Here is a 21,536-nt window from a genome sequence, read left to right as displayed (position 1 = left end):
ACGCGTACCTTGCTAACAGCCAGCAGCCCCAGCAGATGTGGTGGTGGTAAGGAAGGAGCGCGAACTAGGAGAGCGTTTCCGGATGCGGATACTGCGCGCTACACGACCTCGCGCGGAGAAGCAAGGTTGCCAGACGGGTGGTAGATTGCGCAAATTGTGACGTCATATTTTTCAAATCTACAAAATTATAATTTTATGATACTTCCGCGTCACGTAGAAAAACGATATTTTGGGAGAATATGCAGTGTGAGGTTGCAATGGCACGATGTTTAGTCTGTGGTGGACTATTGAAAATGCGTTCCAAATGAAATAAATTCATTGTTTACAGCATACAGGAACGAAGCACCTGGCGCTCGCATGTAGGATTTACGAAGAAATACTGCAACGTCTCGAAGCAGAGTCGGGAGAGGAAGATTTGATTGTGAAAAACTTCCACGGCATGTTCAAGGTAATTTTCTATGCGAATGTAGCCTCTCGAAGACCGTTTTACGTGGAGTTGAACTTGATGAATGCGCAGCACATGTTCTCGCAGGTTCTACTACACTCCAAGCAAGATGATGAGCTGCTTCATTGTGTTGACAAAGTCATCCAATTCCAACAAACACGTTGCAAGGACTACCCTGAGGCCGAAGTATGTGTCAAAGTGTTTCTGGTAACGCGCGCGAGCAAGGACGCGCGAAAAACGTTACATGCGTTTCTACGATAGTAGTGCCTTCCCTAATTTACCAAATCCCCGTTTCACTTGTCGGCGACTTGATCGGTATAATTTGTTATTGGCATTATAAATCGTTTGAATCCAGTTTCAAATTTCAACACAGACACACGTGACATCAGTGTGACGACATGGGGGCGTTCCCTTTCACCTGGCCTCAACTACGCGGATGATTCCCTGCTGCGAACAAGTGAGGAGGAAGTATGGGAGAGGAACACTCACACGTGGTCGCGCTCATCAGCGAAACGTTGCGAAAACGTCACACATATCTCTGGAAATACGTCGATTCGTTTATTTAAATTACACTTTCTGCGGTTAGTTTTTAATGCGTAACATTAAAAGCCCCATTTCGAAGAGAGGCCGGCGTCGTAGCGGGGTGACCGTGGTGTCCGTGTACAGCGCGACACGTGACGGAGAAGATCGAATCAGGCTGCGCTCCGCAAGCTGATTCGCTCTGAAGCGAATTTGCTGAAGCGACGGCAGTTGCGCGGTTGCACCTCGTCTCTGGACGTATTCAGACCGTTCAGACGTCGTCGTGTTCGTCTCTGGAGTCTGGACGTGTCTCGTGAGCGGCTGAGTTTGTGAATGATGTCATGCGTGGCGTATGTCATATGTGTTATGTCCGTATGCGGTGCGGTGTTTTTACTTTTTCGCGTTAGACGTGTCGCGGGCAGTCTCGTACCATACATATCCCTGCTAGGAAATGATCAGTAGCACTTAGCAAGCCATGAATGCCAGTGATCATAGACAGGCTCCGCGACGCGAATTCACCTTAGCCCTCAACCTCGGGCTCCTGCCATATGCTTGTGCCATCGTATTAACATGTTAAAAAATTTCAGCTTATTTGGATGATGACCAGAGTTTGGAATGCTGGACTAGAATGGCTCATGGAAGAGGATACAGAACGTGCCAAGAAGTACCTTGACTGCGGACTGAAACTGGCAGGCTGCCTTCCAGTCCTACAGTCCGTGTATAGCACTCACATGCTCGTACATTATCGTAAACTTTTTCCCAGCGGTACCTAAGTTTTCTTTATTATTTTGATTGCATATGTTGAAGACCTGTAACACGTTTACACTAGACTACCATACTATACTTCAATAAATACTATATGCAAGACAAAATGCTAATCCATACCCTGACGATAAAAATTTCAAATATCAACTCGTGTGAAATGTATATAACGTGTCCACTGTGTACATCAAACTCAATTCCACACACAGACAGAGTACATAAGTGCCAATTGAATCTTGTTTATTGATAAAAAATAATTCTTTGGCAACACAGATTTATGGGCCAATCAGCATACCTCTATAAGACATCATTTCTCACAGAGATCCAATTTGTTTTCATCATTTCTGCAGAATACTGTAAAACCCGTTAATTTTGCAGCCCCAATTTTTACCAATTAGATGCAGGGTACATATTTACAGTCACTAAATTTTGCAAATTCTCGTTGCTAGAATTTGTGCCCCCCCCCCCCCCCCGATAAATTGTCTGTACCACTTCATTTGATAAAACTGCCATTGGCCACGCTTGTGGTGCAAAATAGGTCAAAGGCATAATAGTATCCCGTGCAACCAGCTGTGATGATATACCATGCAATTGCAGCATAGTTTTTTAAACATGAATTAATTTTCTGCATGCCTTTAAAATTCAGGGTTTGCAAACATTAAGGGTTCTACAGCATATTAAGTGACATTCTAGATACATGTGAAGATTTTTCACTGAAATCAGCTGATAAGTTGAAGCTTATCATGTGTGAATCCATTAACATGATGCACATGAATTCTGATAAGCATTAACAATAATATATTTCGACAAGTAAAATGGTGCTGCCGAAAGACAGCATCTCACAGCCAATGTAGCATAAAAATGGCAGCCAGGTACAGAATTGACTGCCCAAGATGTGAATCAAAGACTTAATACGCGTATGTCTTACTTGTATCGTTTACTAATGAAACTCAATTGCATCTTTATAACACAAGTTTTGCCGTAACATAGATGCCACATAACTCTGCACATCCATTTATGACAGTGGCAGCTTTATAGATGTTCAACCCCAACCTTGAATGAAGATGCTTTGTCCCCTCTCAAAAAGAAGAAAAAAAATAATACTCCCTTAGGGGGCAGTTTAATGCAAAAATTAGTCAAAATTAGACCTCATAGCGCATCTTTTAATAGCGAGACCCCACGGAAATGTGACTTTATGCTCACAAATACACATGCCTGCAACAGAGAAACTTTTCCTCAATGCAAAAGATTTTGTTACACTTCTGCAGACTGAAAAAAATTTAGAAATAACATTTCTGCGCCAAATGCATGGCGATATTAGACATATGTGTTAGCAACATCAGAAATAATTGCAATGTGAAAGCAGAGCAATGGAGATTAAAATGCCCTTTCCAGAAGCAATTTATAAGTTGGATTCAATAAAAAAGAAAGCCAAATTTTTAACGCACATTCAGGCATATGTTTATATATGTACATATATATCTATATAGATCTCTCTCAATATGGCACTTGAATTCAGGTCTTCATTCAACTATTGCTTATTTTCAACTCATTCTAAAGATTATGCTACCACAGGTAGCCAATGTGAAAATGCAAATGATGTCTTTCTTTCTTTCTTCCTTTTTTTTTTAAAAAGGTTTTCCTTCCCAGAAAATATAAGTACCACAGCACTATCTGACATACACTACATGCACCCGTGAAAGCAGCATGCAATGTGTCAGGAGGTCATATTAACTTTACCGAAGATAGATAGGTAGCAAGTTTTGCACAATTTATATTGCGCATGACGATACTGCTGCCTTCGAAAGTGTCATCGTATAAGCAATAGCGTGAAGCTTGTAAAACAAGTGCCGTGCAAATGTCACAGCAATTGCAGTCAGAATGTACCACGTAACTAGCATCGTGAGGCATTAAAAGCAATGATACTATGTTCTGCGTGATACCTTTTAGGAAAAACATGTGCAAAATGCAGCAATGCAGTGGTCGCATGGATAACATCCGAATGAAGAAGAACAACGTACATATAACACATATATTGTGCACATGTAACATGGTCACTAAGCACACTACTGAAGCAGTTAGTATTCGTGGGTGTATCATGAGCAGTGTTAATGTGTTACTAATTTGAAACCAGGCTCAGAGTAAAGTCACCAAAGTAAAAAAACAGTTCAAGCTACCCGGCTTTCAGAAAACAGACGCATTTTCTAGATGTGTTCTGCAGGTACACGTGTCAAGGTCAATATGTGCGAGGTACAAAGGTTCCAACAGCAAGTTGTCATGTTGTCTATGCTTGCATCACACACTGCCTCTGTCGAGCAAAAATTACTGCGGGATATTTCTTATATGTGCACTCGGGCTTGCAGAGAAATCCAACAGAGGCCATCAAACTTGCTGTTGGCACGTACTTGACATCATGTAGGAATATCACAACGTGACAGTTACGACTGTGCGACCACTTGTTAATCAATTCGCGCAATACCTTTTGATTTTAGCTGAATGAGCAAAAACACACAAAGGTTTTGTGGCAACTGCACAACTTTTACATAGTGCACAGACAGACAAGAGCAGAAGCATGTACGCACTTTTCCTGAACAAAGCAGGGTTGCTTTTGTGATTAGTTTACGCATGCCTGCATGTGTCTACACGAGAAAGTGTATGGACGTCAGCATTCACACTGAAAAAAAAAAATAATAATAATAATGCTACTACAAGGTTCACTCCAAAATGAAGAGGAAAACACAAAAGTCAAGTTACTCAAGTTTGGTTTAGTGCATCACTAACAAGATGAGCATTAGCACATACATTTTTTTAGCCAATCGTTTTTTTTTACAGTTGTAAAAGACAGAAGGAAAGAAAAAAAGGTAGAAATGACGAGAGCCACTATCCGACTCTGTGATGTCACAATGCTTGTGACTTGCACTGACTGGCGTGGATATTGCACGTGTCTGGGAACAAGGCGCCAATGCACCAATCACTTAATTACACAGTGCTCGCAGCACCTATTTCTTCTTCTGCACTCCTACCACCAGTAGTGTCACTATCACCAACTCTACTAGAAAGGCAAACTTTCTCAATCTACCTTGGCTATCACAATCTCCGCCTAGTCGTGCGATCCTGAGATACACGTTGACGCGTGTTGATGCCTGCACTGCAGAGGAACTTGCTGTTCGTGTTGAAACGCTCGATAGCGATCCGCAAGTAGGCACAACACAAGACTGTTTTTCGAGATGTGTCATCAGGGACCCGTATTATCGACGTACACTCTTCACTGAAAATGTCATCATTCGTCGATGAAGGTCACTTTGGTCACTTTCAGAGCCGCCACTTTTTGCTGAACCTCTCAGCAGCACAACTGTTCGCGGATAAGAAAGTGCTCGGGTCTCTGGAGGACCACAGTGTCTTTGTAGTCAAGAACACTCGTTTCTAAAAAAAAAGAGAAAAAGAAACACAGGATAAAAACTTCGTGCTGATGAAACTGGCAGCTGGCACAGCCCGTCAAAGCTTTCTTGCATCTTCACAGAGACATGAGTCCAGTTATGTCCACTTTGCCATGTCGCAATACTTCTCTCTCTCTCTTTTTTTTTTTGCATTCATCTGTCTGATATTTACACTGTACAATTTACAGTATGCACAGATATACATTCAGAACACTGCACAAAAAGAAAAAGAAAAAAAGAACAAGAAAAGTCACTCTTGATGTGGTGTCATACATTACACTGCAGTATGGGCAACACCGTGAACTTGGGAGCATGTCAAGCTGATCCCTACAGCTTTTTCTTCCATTTCCGACATCGATATCATAGACAAAAATAAATTAAAACCCAAATTCAACTTCCATGATATCTGAAGGTTGCACACACTTGGGTTGGTGCTCTCGCAGGTCTGATTACAACAGTGTGGCTCTCAGCAATAATGATGTAAACCAATTTACTTTGCTTTCAAGAGAAGTCAATCAGCAGATACAGACCCACTTCACATATAGTCGCGAAGAGGACAAAACTCGAGACAGAAAAGAAAGACACAACACATACACACACAGAATGTGTCTTTCTTCCCTGTCTCGGGTTTTGCCCTCTTCGCAGTTTTGCAGCAGCTAGTCAGCGCCCTTCAACTCCTGTCAATTCACATATAGTCATCAGAATAAAAAAAATAAAAATAAAAATAAAGAAAGAGAGAGAGAGAGAGAGAACGGTGTACTGCTGCATCAAAAAATTGGTGGGGAAACTTCGCATACAGTTAAGAACCAAAGAACTGTGCACTGCACTGAAATTGGTGCAGGAAACTGCAGTTCGAGAAAATGTGTTCCCTATTTCCAGTTTTTCCTCCACTTTTTGGGCAAGAACAGATTTTCACCATCATTGCTGAGAGCCAGTCATTTGTTGTTTTTTGGAAATTTGTACATGCATTTCCATATTTTGCTTCGTGGTAAGAAACGGTGAGAAAAAAGCGACAGTATGCGTACAGTACTGATATCAACGCAAGCACGCCTGCACAAAATTATTTCCTACCCTGCTACCCTATAGTGAGTGACCTTCTGAAAATCCACCCAACTATTTACAAATGCTCACTTACACTGCTACGTACGACCTAGAGGCATACAATACAATATAAAATGGCCAATGGATATGATATTCTGCCCACAAGAATACTACATTAAATACAACTGCCACAGAAATAATACACAGTTTGTTTTTACAATGACTGCGACACCTTAAAGCAAAGGACACATCTTGCAACCCCTTCCCTGACAGAAGAACTTTAAAATTTCAAGTACACGCTACTGCACACCCTTGCTGACAATGCTAAAAGCAGAAATTTACAATTAAAATACAATATAAAACTAGATAATGTATCCACAAACGGGACAGTGACAAAACACATTAAAACATGTACATACTACTGGCTCTTTCTTTTAAAATCTGAGAAGACACATGCCAGTCTAGCACCTCTGTACAATAAAGAATGCCATCATGTTGACACATAGATATGCACACAGTGTTATGCATCACAGAAGTGAGTTCAATGCGTTGCATCTGGACCTAGATTAGGAACTTTAAAATGTAAATCATGCCTTATGTGCCGATGGGAGGAACACCAGCACTGGCAATCTCGTAGCAACTGTTGTCTGAACGCTCAAGTATATTCTCATTGAGAGTGTCATTTTTAGTCACGGCCATTGTGTTCATGTTGTAGTTAACACGTGCAGCCGACAGGCGCAGTAGACGAAATTTACCGACAAGCTTTTGTAATACCCAATGACGGCACATCTGCTATTCAAGCAAAATCTTCCGAAAGTGGCCGCCAATCAACAGACTGCGTCAGTGCCAAGCAAAGCAAGTCTTAAGGCAAATTTTAACCATCGAGGTTCGATGCAAAGCACATTAATCACAAACAGACAAAACACCAAGGTTCACTTCCATATGCTTAAAAGCAATTGATAAAAAAATTTGTAAACACTATCCTCCCTTCCCGTATATTACAGGAGGCAGCCACCTCAAATGTGCACAAGTTTAGATAAATCACACCGGCACAGCACCACGTGCCTAACTTTCACATCTACACAACACTCGGTATGTCTGCACCCTGTGTAGCACTTCAAAGTTGCACATTAAATCAACATTTTTACAATGCAGCCCTTCACCGAGCCAAATCCATGTGTGTGAAGTGTGCACTGCACTTGCGCGGTATCGGGAGGGATGTGGCTCATCTTCTATGAAGAGCCTCAGAATCCAGAGATCCACGGGTTCACTAACCCTTTACACATGCTGATAATCTAGACATGCTTCACATAACCATGCACACATACCAATATCATGCACACTTATTACAACAGGTATGATGAGAAACACATGGACGACCTCATTCTATGCTAGAATTAAGTAGAAGTCGCTCGAAGCATAAAACAAACAGGGTAATTCGTGCTAATACCTCTGGAGAAGACTAGCTGAAAGACTTGCAGACGTAACACAGTCACTGAGGGAAGTGAAAGCCGTCTCTGCTTGTAGCACTTTGCGGTCGATCGCTGATGACAACGTACATGTGTGTTAATTAACGCTGTATATGTATGACATGAGGTGCTTTCCAATACGTGGGGCTAGCAACACAGATACGATGAGTTTGCTGAAGATAAAAAAGGAAAACTGGCAGAATAAAGCTGCAAAAAAGAAGAAGAAGAAGAAAAAAAAAGAGAGCAGTTGCACGAGACATAAAAGACACTGGAAATTGCACCAAAAGTTAGAAGCGTGGAGGAAGACATGTTGACACTAACTGAACCGATGACGAAACCGATGATGATCAGGCAAAAAACGCTCCACACGGGGGCTTTGCTTCCGTTTGAGTTCGGATGTATGCAGCTACAACTAAAACGCCAGAAAAAAAGTGACAAGTAATAACAATTAAAAATGTACATCACACAATGAAGTGGTGCCGATATCGTGCTGAATTTTCCTCCGTTGCCTTAGCCGCGACGTTTCCGACATCCTGTAGTGGGATGTCACAAGAAGCCGAGGCTGAACCTCGACCTGAGGCTTGATATGTAGGCCTCGTGTATCTTCAGCAAGAAATCATCATCAGTCTGAAAGTAAAAGCAGTAATTGCAGCAATTTTGTCTGCTTGGAAGAAGATAAATCAATCAATAGACAACAAAAAACAAGCGTTCTAATTATGAACAATTTGGGGTATTTTGCCTGGAGTTATCTATCATTTCAGGCTTAATAACTGCAAGAAGGGAAGAGTAGGAAAGAAGATGAAAGAAAAGAAGATAAGAAAACAAATTAAGGTGCCCTGGAGTAGTTAGTCCTGAGTGTTTTGGGACTAACATCTACACTTTTTTTTCTTTTTGCATCAATCAATCAAGCTAAGGACGACAAGGGGGTACAGCAGACTCACGTTACTTCAGACTCTGACATTTCGTACTTTTGGTTAATGGAGGCACACTTCTGAATTTCAGTTGGCCCGCTATATTTTCTGTGTGTTCACCAATTCATACTTTCCGTTTCCTTGAACAATGTTGAGGGAGAAAATGGTTTCTGTGCCCTCTATTAATTGAACATAAGGCCATGTGTTTTAGGGTTTCAACCAGGTTAAATATGCCCACTCATAAGGTGCAGGCGAAACGCAATGTCAGCTGCTTAGACATTCAAACAAGGCTACTACTCTGTGAATGTGGAACAATGTGGCAGTTGGTGACTCAAGCAACATGCATGCATGATGCTCCCAACACTGTGCAACAGCTTAGACACTGTATGCCGGTCACTGAGTGCTCTGGGTGTGGGGGGCATCAGGTGTACTGGGAGTGGCATCGCACTACTCAGTTCACCTAATTTGAGCAACTAGTTTCAACTCACTCATGCTCAGCTCATTCACCACATTGAGCATGAATGAGCTTGCTGATGAGTCAGTTTTGCTGGGGTATGCAGTGTTGCCCATCTTACCTGCAACATGTGGACCAGTGCTTCGCGTATCTGCTCTTTGGTGAGTGGTGTGACTCGCTCTTGCTTCCGGTTCAGCGTAACCGGTGCTGGATTTGCAGAGAGCACACGTAGTGGCACCAATGGCTCCTGAGTATCATCGCCATTCAGGTACGGGACTTCTGACAACCAAGAAGTTCACATCTTTCAGGTTCACACGCAATGTGATTCACACGTGTACTGTTAGATGATTATCTCACCTGGCTGCACGAAACTCTTTGGCACTGGAGATGCACTGCCATTAAGTAAAGTGGAGGACGATGACTTTGTGAAGGCCATGGGTGACAGCAGGGGCAGCTCAGATGCCGGGGGTGGTATGCCATTCTACGGATTAGCAAGATGAAAATGAAATAGGATGCGACAAGTTAAGCCCTTGCTACAACATTTGTGGTCAGTTATAATGTGCGCCACATGCAGAAAAAAATGCGAATTAAGAAAAAAAAGAAAAAAAAAGTACTGCATACACAATACCAGACCAACTAGATGCAATGATTACGGTACGGTAAGATGATTTCGGAGTATTGACCCCGTACTGAATGACAGTGCAATGGTGCATTCGCCCATGTTCAGTACGTTCAAAGACCCCAAGCTTTCTGCGGTGGAAAATTAACATTTCCGCGAAGACGGATTTACAAATCCGCGGAATTGTGAGGGCAAGAGATATCGAGCAAAAAAATGTTGCAGCATTCTCCCAAGATTGCTTACTGACTCGTCTTGTGAGCTTTTCCACCCTTTCGTAACTTTTCACTGCGCAAAAAAAATTAGACTAAACTCTGACAGTTTCTCTCTGGGCGTTCCCGTCTTTAAATTTTCTTTCGTCGTGCCGCATTCAGCAGTGCAAGCTCCAGCAGTATTAGACTCGTCAGGCAAATGCAGTCACGATTGATCAGGTTTAACCTGTGGAGATGTCGCAGGTCGATTGAAATCCTCACACAATACTATAATATGTTGAATATTTCACGAAAAAAAAGAAAACACGATTCGGAGGGAGACAGCAGGCTCCGCAAGACGTGGCCAATTCCGCAAAATTTTGCAGAATCGCAGAATGCAGAAAGCTATGAGCTATAAGTACTGTGTTTGCTCGATTCTAACATGCCCCCCGAATGTAACGCATAACTAATGTAACACATAAATCGGGATGTCTACCACATTGTAACCTTCAAATTCCCTGACTTTTCCAGGTTTTCACTGACTATTTCAAGCAAATTCCCTGACCACAACAAAATGCAACTTGATGCCTGCTGCTACGTTTCGATCACAACCTACTAGATTATAACGACCATGTCATTGGCACCCCTTCCCAGCGCCGCATTTGGAAGCTAGCGGTGGCGCTACTCATCGACCTGGTTATTGCTTCCTCAATTTCTGCAATACTTCGTATTTCAGCTTACCCTAGTATTTTTGTATGAGTGGTGGATGTCCCACGGGAGATGCTTCTTTGTAAAGTTAATCATCATCATCATTATACAAATTTTCATGGGGGCTGTTGCTGTCGTCTGCTACGGTAGTCGTACGTCCGCTTCTGCACGTTCAAAATTCAAATTTCCATTGTCCAATCATGATACAGATCTCGCGGGCCGATGAGTGGCACCCCTAGTGGATCGTGCGGACGGGCTCCTCATAGGGGTTGCCGATTATGACATTGTCGTTATATATTCTAGTAGGTCGTGGTTTTGATACAGGTCCCTCATAAAACAGATCAGTTATTGAGTATTAGTGAGGCTGCCCTACTTTTCTGCCTCTGAGCTTCTTGTATTGGCGAACTGATACTCGCGGCAACGTCGCTGCAGCGTGGCCGCTCAACCACCGATCGGCACTTACGATTTGCTGCACATCGTCGCGGCACTTGTCCGCGATTTTCCCTGACTTCAGCTTCATTTTCACAAATTCTCTGACAATTCCCTGACTTTTCCAGTTGCACTGAAATTCCCTGACGATTCCCGGTGTTCCATGTTGGCAGACACCCTGTAACTCCCAAAACTCCAACAAACTTACTACATGCCAATTCTATCGCGCAAATCACGTCGCTGGGATGCCCAAAGCATTCGATGCGGCAACGCTCGATTCTTTTGTCTACCCACACAAACTGCTTTTGCCACATGACTAAAGGCCTGCGATGGCACAGAGCTCTGAAGGCACAGAGCTGAGCAACGTGGCAATGGGTCAGCTACTGCGTTCCCTTTCTTGTGCTTGTGTGGGTACTACGTCGTGAACCAGAGCAACTGAGCACTATCGCGGAACGTCAAGAGTAGAGCTCGCTCAACTCTGACGCGAAACATTACTACCGCAGCCAAAGCATGCTCGATGCTGGAGCAAACTGCCGCTGAAGCCAATGTCATTGTGCATGCTCGTTTGTTGCAAGTGCATGAAGTGCTTCTGAAACTTGCAAATGCAACAATGCTACAATCAAAAACAGTTATCGCGAGATGGACGCAAAAAGGTGGTGTCTATGGCAATGCGGCTAGCCACCTTTCACCGAGCTCTTAATTTGTTCTTTGAACTTCCGTACTTGGACACGATTCTAACGTGCAGGTGATACCAAACGCACTTTTTGAGTCAATAAAGGTGCGGATTAGAATCGTGCAAATACGGTATGTTCACCCGTTGTGAATTGCCAAGAGTGCAGTCGTCATAGTTTTAATATCACAGAGGCGAGCTTAGCGTCTCTCATCTCTTCCTCTACCTGGTTTCACACGCACTCAGGACTACACTGACTGATTTATTGTACTTGAATGGGCTGTTCCGTACCTGCTGTCTCATCAAAGGTGATAGAAGGGACGTTGTCGGAGAAACGGACTTCCCCAGTCTGGTCACACCTCGTTCTAACATGGCCGGGGTGATCAGAGATGTCTTAGCATCTGTGCATGCATCCTCTTCGAGTTTCAGCTTGTGCCGAAGGTCTTGTTCCACCTGTCTGGCAGCACTGGGTACAGAGCATGACTGAGCACGCTGTCTCGGAGAAATCTCCACTGCATCACCTGAAAGTTCACCAAAATTGACCTGGTTCAGCACACTAAAAAAAAAACCTGAGAGAGAACCCTTCCAGAGCGTCTTCCATCGTTACTTCGATCTCTCATAACGTCAGTCCAACCTAACTGCAAGGTAATCTACAATGCGTGGACTCACTCTCGTTGCGCTGCACACGTTCCACATGCTCCAGCAGATTCGCTGGGTTGGAAAGCAGTTCTTGCAGTACATCGCCTTTCCCATTCACGACTGTACATTCGCTGACACCCACAGAGCTTGGCCTACAAGTCTCGGGTGTATTCGGCCCACGCTGAGCACACATTGCTGCCGAAAACAGGGACTCCACCGAAAGTGGGGTCGACTGGGTGGGAGGTTCGGCGCGGCTATTGGTGGCCGCTCTCACAGGGGTGGGCTTCAAGACACTGGCCTGTCCGTTCGTGACAGGCTTGTGCTGGCCGTTGACTTGCTGGATGGTGCCATTGCGAGTCGCAGAGGAGGGCTGCTTGCGTGATCGGGAGCGTCCACCACCATGGGGGCCATTCGTGTTCGCTTCAGATTTTTTCTAAAAAATGAAATATGCTAGAGGTCGCATCGATGGAAAAGAGCAATAATGAAATTGTGCATTTGCCAAAATTAAGCTCAAGTCATGATCCTGTAACCGTTAACTGTAGCGAACAGGTGATCTCCTCAACTGCTGGAAGACTGGAATAGGGTGGGCGAGACAATGTGTCCACCCTTCCACAGTCCCTCATGTGCTTGCTCACTCTTTAACGCGTAAGCGAGGCAACTGCACCAAATGTTGATGTCTTAAGCACTGAGGAACCAACGATTAAAAATAACAAAAAGTAATCTGAGACAATTGATGTTCTGAGGCTGGAACGGTAATCCAGAAGATGTGGGTTCGAGTCCTACAGCTGGCTAACCTTTTCAGTGACTTCCATCTTTCATCAAAAAAGTTATCTGTTTTGGCACCCACCTCTGGGCCTGAACCGCAAACCTTCGAAGACTGCTGGTCTATCCTTAGACTCAGAGGAAAAGAATTCCTACAAGCTGCTCCATACCTCAAGTACAAAGGCATTGCTGGAAGTTGCCTCAATTTTTCATGTTACTTAACTATGCATTACTTGCTTCATCACTTATGCGCAGGAAAAATGTCAAAAATAATTTGGAGAGCGGTGAGCAGCATTGTTGTGTCCCCCAACTCAGAATACACCACAGTTGATGGGAGAAGGACTCAGTGGTGTTTACACAAAATGAGATAAGGATAATCAGGTACATGCGAAAAAAGAGCCGAGAGAGCCAACGGGGTGTTACATCCCATTATGGAATTCCAACAGTGCCAGTAATAAAATCCTGCACAAATCACTGTACAAGACCCTAGCCCAGGCCATGCATGTACCAGGTGAATGCGTGTAAACAAGTGCAAGTAATCTGCCTATCGGCAATTTTGACTGGAACGGGGTATCACCCCTGGCAGGGCCGGTGCTATGGGTGTGCGGGGCCTGAGGCAAAGGCACATCGCGGGGTCTGTTTCACACGATTAAGTGCATACTTAATATTTTTAAAAAGTAATCCCTGGTTGAGGGCTTCGTGCGTGGGGCCTATGCAAGCGCGGGGCCTAAGGCGGTCGCCTTACTCACCCCCCTATCGCCGGCCCTGGCGATGAAACTCCCCACCCATCATCATTTAAATAAATTTTTTGCAGTTTTATGATTTGAACGAGTCAATGATGTCTAGTGACACATTGTGCTCCAATATGCTCCAATGACGCAGAGTCGAGCACGGAAGTCCCTCAAACATGGGAGCTCTGTCACTTTCTCCAGAGCAACACCCTGGCTGCGGACAGAAGCGAGCATGTCAGGAAGCATGGTATCAATGGGGACTGCACTACTGAAATGCACTACCAAAGGTACGATTTTGGAAGAATTTGAACCTATACCCCCCGGTATCAGGGGTAGACTTGTTAAAGTCCCCGGAGTGTTTAATGGTTGATTGAATGGGATTAAAGCAATCCCGAGACGTTTCCCCTGTCAAATGGAGGGAAGGTAGAACTCAGGGAATGATAGTTGCATCACCCCCCAATATATCAGTAAGAAACAAGGACAGACTGATTGAACATGAAAGTAATATTCCTGCGAGCCGGTGTATACTTGAAAAATACTTGAAATTGTATACTCGTATACTGGCAAAAAACAACAGCTATGAGGTCCAGAGACTTGGTACACAGAACTTTTAAAGTTTCTAGACTTGATATTACACTATGGTTATGCAATGAAATCACACGCAATATTAAAGGTGTCGAGAAACCCCATGCAACCCACTAAACGTATGGCTCCATTTCATACATTGTACTCCGTGGATTCGACACGCAAAGTCTCGCCACTGTTATTTAAAATGCGATTCTTTCAAGCCACTGTCGACGGTGGGGCCGGACTGTGCTGAGGTACGAGAAGTGACGTTTTATCCCTGCACGCTTGCCCGAAGTACCCCATACAGAAGGCCGTTCTCCTTTGGCCAGCCCCCTCTCTACAACAGCCTACGTCGTCATGAAAACGGAAGAGTATGCGCTCCCTTTTTCAATGGTAAAACGTCACTCCAGAAATGGGCGAGGAGGTGAAGAGTTGAGAGCGACGGAGTAGGTCGCGACTTTCGGAGTGCAATAGCTTCGTAACACGATACTGCACAAGCATAGCATCTTGTTGTGCATGCTTAGTACACATAAATCTACGTTTACAACATTATTTCTTCGAAGGTCTTCACAACCCATTTAAGGATGGGCACAAGATGAAGATAACAACACGTACCATGTCATACTGATCCTTGGCACGTGCCAGCAATGACACAATGTCACGTGACTTCTCCCCATTCTGCGTGCCGGTCGCCTTGCCGTGGCTGTCGCTCTCGGACATGCAGCGCTGCCTTCCTCTAGCCTGTCTGTTTGGCATTTTTGCTAGACTGAAAGTTGCATGTATACATTACATTGTGATGAACTGCCAGTGATACTGCCTGCAAAAGACATTAGGACCACAAAAGAGAAAGTAAACAACAGACATAATGTAAGTGTGTCGTGAGGTGCATGCAGAAGGCATGTAGTCTTCCAGTCAAGATTTCAACTTGGAGTTTCATGCTTAGAGGGACACTAAAGTGCCAAAATTTTGTCCCCGCTGAATGAAAGATTCTGTTACCTTAACACTAACACAAAAGCTACGGGATTCATTCATTATGTTGTTCATAATTTATAAGTGAAAAGAACAACAATGAAGTTCCTGAGATCAGTCCCCTTAACCATCTATTGGATGATCGGACCAATGAGATTGTTGGCATTCCTGAGAAGAAGGAATACAAATTGTGTCTGTTTGTTTTTCTCGCTCGCAAGTCACAAATGATGCAACAGAGGACTCCCGTTCCTTTTGTGTTGGCATCAAGGTAACGACGTCTTTCATTTCTCAAGAAGAAATATTTGCAATTGAGTGCCCCCTTTAAGCTTTGTAGTTTGCTACAAATTGGTTTAATACGTCATGAATACAACAAGGAATAAAATGGTGAGTCCACAAGTTTACAAATCCCTGAATTAGATTACCAGAAGATAAAAAGATTTGCACAGCAACGACCAGAAGGTCTTGGGACAAGCTCTTGGATATCGTGGAACCAGGGGTTATGTGGAAGCAGAGGTTTTCTATTAGCCATTTCCTATCACTGTGGCTGTTACGTGGGGGAAGCAAACAACTTTAAGTGCATTTTTCAGTACTTGTACTTCACTTGAAGTACATTTCTATTTGCTTACTTTGTACTGTACTTGAAGTACTTTTCTTTGGTACTTTCCTTTCAAGTACTCAATTACCCTATTAGTAATACAAACACAAAACTTTGGTGCAAAATCATTTCTTTTAGTTCACACTAATAAGTCAGCTATAAACTATCCATGTTTTCTAACTATCAATGGGCAAAAATGCTGGTTAAAAGCTTTCTAGAGATAGCAGTTGAAAGATAATTACCTCACCTTTTATCAGTACCAAGCATTGAAATGTTTAGCAATACGATCTAAATTTGCAATGTACTTGATGAGTACTTCAAAGTACCTTACTTTAAGTACAATTTTGAGGTACTTTGCCCATCACTGGCCCACGCATACATTCTGGGTAATTTGCACCATTAAAGGGGCAATAAACAGGTATACGAGGCACACTTTTTTTAAATACATTGTGATACGTTGCCGACGGTGAACGTTTTTAAAAAAATGTTGTCGCAAAAAAGTAAATAATGGCTCCAAACCGATTGAATATTCACTGCACTATTGTGCTCTCATGCACAGCCCTGCGATGTCCTGGCGACAATAGCGACACGTCATTTTGACGTCGCGCATCATCAACCATTTAGAATGCGGGACGCCTATTAATTTTGTTGTCATATCGAGAAGTGTGGTCAACTCTAAACATGCTCCCACTTGTCCAATCCAAGGTAGCCAGTTCAAACTGTACCAAAAACCCTCAATATTCTGTTTCACATGCGCACTATGTTTTCAGTGCTCTGTTGTTGCACGAGGTCACCGCGATGTTCCTGCAACTGGTGCCCTCGCGAGCTGCAGCTTGTCTCGGTGGGATCCATCATTGGCTAGGAGAGCGAAATCGCCCCCACCTCCAGCGCCTAGAATTCGGTGTTGCTATACGCTGGAATATAGTGACGTGGCCCGGTTCCAAGGATAAGGAGAGGCTCGCGCGGATTGTGCTCTTTGAATGGCATTGTTTCGTGTTAAAGATGCTCGCTGGAAGCAAAGGAATTTCATATTTGGATATAGTTAGGGTTGCCACCAGGCTGGTATTATACCGGCACGGCCGGTTATTTGCTCGCTCTGCCGGTTGCCAGTAGGAAGGTGATACCGGCAGCCTTTTGCCGGTATTTGTGGCTCAAGACCTTTCATAGGGGCTTTTGCGAGCTTTTCCCTTCAACATTCCACTACAGCTTGAATAAATCTGGAGCACAGACCCTACTCCGCGCAGTCACCAGTTGTTTCCTTAGTTACTCATTATTACACACAGGAACACGTCTCCTCGTATTGTCTTGAGCTCTCGCTCTCTGTTGCCTTCTGTATGTACTCTTCCAACCCTCACCCACTTCCCTTTCCGGCGAGCCTTTCCCCCTTTCCCTCTATTCCACCCTCCTCTCCCTCAGCCGGTATTTTTCACTACGAAAGGTGGCAACCCTAGATATAGTGAGCTCCGTTCTTTCATTTCATAGTAATTAAAAAATGTTCGTCGACCTGTTTTGTGCCCCTTTAAGACTTCATGAACGTGCAATGCTATGCAGTATGGCTAGCAAAGAGCTTGAGCCCCGCAATTCAACTGCATTTTGGCTCGGCCTAACCTTAAACTCGGTTGATACAACAGTAATCTCTGGTCTGTAACCAGTATCTGCACCAGTATCGGCGGTAAATACTGATGCTTTGTTTATCGTATGATTATGCATGTACAGTAACAACATGAACTTCTATCCTCCGCAAAAAGGATATACGTAGTACAGAAAATTGGGGGATTCATTGCTTTTTATTCCCGTCAGAGTTCGTGAAAATATTCATACAGATGCTTTTGTTTTTATGTAAGGAATGCTTGGTACCAGATACATCAATAGTAAATATGTCTTGCCATTTGTGCACTGCCATGTATGTACTACATGAGAAACACAATCATCACATTATTTTGATTTGCAACTGTTACTTCTCGGTCTCATTGGGTGTGTTAAGTAGGTTTGCAAGTGTTTCATACTTCACTTGCTTCATGTGACACACGCCACACTGGCGAACTCCAGCGTGTCAAATATAGTTCCTAGCACTCCCGTTCCAAATGGATGCACGGGAGCGGATAACATGTGCCTGGGCTTGAAACACTTTGCATGACATACTTCCTTTTGAGCGCGACAATCCACTGGGTGTGAGCAGCTCGCACTGGCAGGATGGTACTTTTAAGTATTTCAAAACATATGCTGGGAAGCTATATGTTACTGAACTCTCAGATTTCTGGAAACTGTGTTTTTTTTCCCCTAATGGTCCGTAATGCAGGCATTTTCATGCTGTGCAGTGACATCTTCACTGAGAGTAGCTCCTGTGGCATCTACTACGAATCTCAGTTTTCGGTTCTTTTTCAATGCATCAAGAAAATGTTCCCAAAACCACTGTTGTCTAAACAAAGCTGCCGTTCCCTCAATCTGTGCACTCCACGAGTAGACAACAGGAAACAACGCCGGCAGGAGAGCCATGCAGGGCTCCAAAGCTATTTCTTGTTGTCCAGTGGTCGCTCCTACTTAAAGGGACCACTCGCATCCGTTCCAGTCAATTTCCAAACTATAGTGTCATTTTATTCCTCGTGAACCACTGATCACGGTGTCGAAAATCCCACACGAAAGAGTGGTGTATATAGTTTGACTGTTAATCTATGGAATACATGACAAGAGCAGATTACAAAAGTTCAGAGTATGTCGGAATCCCCTCTCTGGAGAAACGAGAAGACGTCGCTCCCTAAGAACCAATGAGGGTGCGACGTTGAGAAAAAGAATGGAGCTTACAGAGCCTTACAAAGTCTTGCAGAGTTACGGGGAGTCTGGACGGCACCTTTCTCCTCTGAAACAGTCGCTCTCTAACTCCTCCGCTTATGCAGTAACGTCATGCCACTGGAGCCTCCACAACTGTGCTGATCTTTAAAATTAGCCAAGTAGATTGTTGGACGATGCCGAACATACTGGTATCGGTTTCATAAATGGGTTTCCGGATGCAACCATCCCTTTATTGGGGAACCCGCTTAATGTGCTCATTTCGTATTTACTCTGTATGCTCAATCACAACTCATTCCACAGCACAGCTGCCATACTCCATACCTATGTTCCAGAAACGGATGTAAACATGATGCAGAGCTACCTCAAATAGGTAAATGACTTCTGTCCGAGGTCTTGTCGTAGTGTCAGTGCATCAGAGATATCTATATATTATCTGCAAAATGGATGCTTTCTTACCTTTGACAAACTTCTCCTATTCTGTTGCACTCTTTCTCTTCGTAGAACCACACACCGTAAATATCAGCTGTCAAAGCGAAGCAGACGAGGTTGGCAAAAACAGAAACAAACAGGAAGCAGGAATAGATCATACTGTATACTATTGCACATTTGAAAATGAAATGCAAAAGAAAGATCAAATGAAGGACTCACAGCTTGATTTCTTGTATAAAAGAAAGGGGGACTGCACATGAAACTCGAAGTCCTGCGTAATGGGCTCCAGGAAATTTGTCGTGTTCAAACGGTTCATCACAAGCAAGCCATTGCAAGGCAATCGTGTCCTGCAAGACAATAAATGACATACGCGGACAACGTTATATGACCATATGGCGACAAATACATTGACAAATAAAGCAAATTTGCTCACCACGAAAAAACAAACAACGCTCCTTCGATTTCGGTCCTTTCCTGCAGAAATGAGGAGTGCCCACGATGTAATGTTTTGCGAAAGCAATTCAATCGAATGAAACTGCGCAGAAGGAGCTCCAGCCCATGACAACACACTTGAAGAGACACCTCAACGTTTTGCAAAGATAGGATTGACGATCGGATGCAGGTAACGGGTACGACGCAAAGTAAACAACCGTTATCACAGTTATCGCGCTACGGGACTAGGCACAGTTATTATACAAAGACTTCATGGCAGACTGAATCTGACCTAAACCTTCGACGCAATACTTTTTCGTGGCAGTTCACCTTTTGAGCATGAACATACACCGTAAATGTTCTGCCTTAACCCAAATACCCATCCTATGCCTACTTGACCAGCGATCAACAAGGATCTCATCAATGACCTCTTTGGGCAGACAGTAACATGAATCGGCGATTAAGAAAACAAAAAAGTAAATAAACCTCTTGTGTGCTGCACGAATCTGCTTTACTAATACGTCTTGGCGATCAAGATCGGACTGTATGGCTGGATCTGTTTCCTTTTGTTCACGGTAACAGACACAAATCAACCCGATAACCACACAAGCCCGCTATTTTAAAACCAGTAGACACACTTACCCAGCCACCAGCTGCGGATGAAAACTTGTAAAGTGCAACTTGGCTGGCAGTATCAACAATTTCAGAAATCGCAGAATCTACTCTTTGCAAGGCAGCAAGGTTCATGCGATGTGCAGCTGTGGAGGACATTTTTTGCATAAGCACGAAGCACCCAGTCAAATATCACCTGTCCAGCGTTGCCAGCGTTGTGTAGACTTGCGCCGCAGGCAGCCATAACCGCAAAATCTTGGATTTTCGAGAAAAGCAGTGTTTGCTGTAAGTTATTTAAATGCAGGTGTAGACTACAACGCTGAGGATTGGAGGAAGTCTATGACAAGGGCGTAGCTGCTTTTCTGCAGCAGCTGAAGCATCTGCGCCGCAAACTGGGAGTCAAGGGTGGTAGATGCCAACTACCAAGAAGGAGGTCGCCAGAGCAAAGAGTCACTAAATAGGAGCACCCCCTATTTAGTTACTCTAGTCAGAGCGACACCGGTGCACTTTACCAGTAATTTTCCCGGGTCACACAGACCTTGGACACAAAGGGGGCCTCTATTATTCCCCTTCCCCAGATTATCCCAGTGACCTCGCAGGGCCAGAGGTTATATTGGAGGCTTATCCGCATTTCTCCTATGCCCAAGGCATTTGTCGTCTGAAAGAGTGCGTCCAATGCAATCGCTTTTGCAGGCGGTTGCACCATGCACGGTCACGCACATCTGGACGGCCATCTTTTATTGTCTCGCCTGAATGAAAATCAAGACTCTGCCACACTGAGACAAGTGTCCAGTGCGCTGAGAGCAGATCAGCGCTATCTCATCAGATCATACAGTCAATTCTCATTTGTCATTCTCCTTTGAAGATTGGTATGTGCACACCCTGGTAGGACAGTCCCTCTGAGAACATGTTAAAATGTAGCCGCGCGCCTGGAATAAAACGTGATTGGAGGATGGCTGTCCGAATAAGATATGCACAAATTGTATATGAGTGTTTTTTATATTAATTACAATTTTTTTTAAATAAAAAGCTATGAGAGTAGCATATACAGGGTGTCCCAGTTAAATCCCCGGGCTAAATAATTCGCAAACGGGTGCACCAATCGATGAACTTTCTGCTTTACAAGTATCTGTCCGATACCACCTACCGGCTGCGCACCGTGTGAATGAGTGGGAGGCGCGCATTATTTAAATAAAAATTCAAATGCGTTTCTTGAAAAACATAACTTCTAAAGCAGGGCGCCGATGGGGTGCTACCCCATTTTGGGCCTTCAGTGGACACCATTTAGAGAAAAATCTGCCACCGCAACGGGTCAATTGTTGCAGTAATTAATTGGTTTTGATTTACATATTTTTGTC

General features: G+C 43.8%; 1 protein-coding gene across 1 annotated transcript; it reads right to left on the bottom strand.

Annotated features, from left to right (window-relative positions):
- Nucleotides 1–1,945: 1,945 nt before the first annotated feature.
- Nucleotides 1,946–20,375, bottom strand: LOC135399331 (mRNA-decapping enzyme 1A-like). The gene is made up of 10 exons (XM_064631197.1): nucleotides 20,209–20,375; nucleotides 19,568–19,608; nucleotides 19,354–19,481; nucleotides 19,162–19,228; nucleotides 14,967–15,117; nucleotides 12,322–12,724; nucleotides 11,944–12,173; nucleotides 9,396–9,519; nucleotides 9,160–9,317; nucleotides 1,946–8,300 (listed from the first exon to the last, which is right to left on the bottom strand). The coding sequence occupies exons 1-10, from the start codon at nucleotides 20,344–20,346 to the stop codon at nucleotides 8,220–8,222; spliced, it is 1,521 nt and encodes a 506-aa protein (XP_064487267.1). The 5' UTR covers nucleotides 20,347–20,375; the 3' UTR covers nucleotides 1,946–8,219.
- Nucleotides 20,376–21,536: the final 1,161 nt, after the last annotated feature.

This window comes from Ornithodoros turicata, chromosome 6, assembly GCF_037126465.1.
Source record: "Ornithodoros turicata isolate Travis chromosome 6, ASM3712646v1, whole genome shotgun sequence".
In the NCBI taxonomy this organism is placed as follows: domain Eukaryota; kingdom Metazoa; phylum Arthropoda; class Arachnida; order Ixodida; family Argasidae; genus Ornithodoros; species Ornithodoros turicata.
This window is presented reverse-complemented; position numbering and strand designations above follow the sequence as displayed.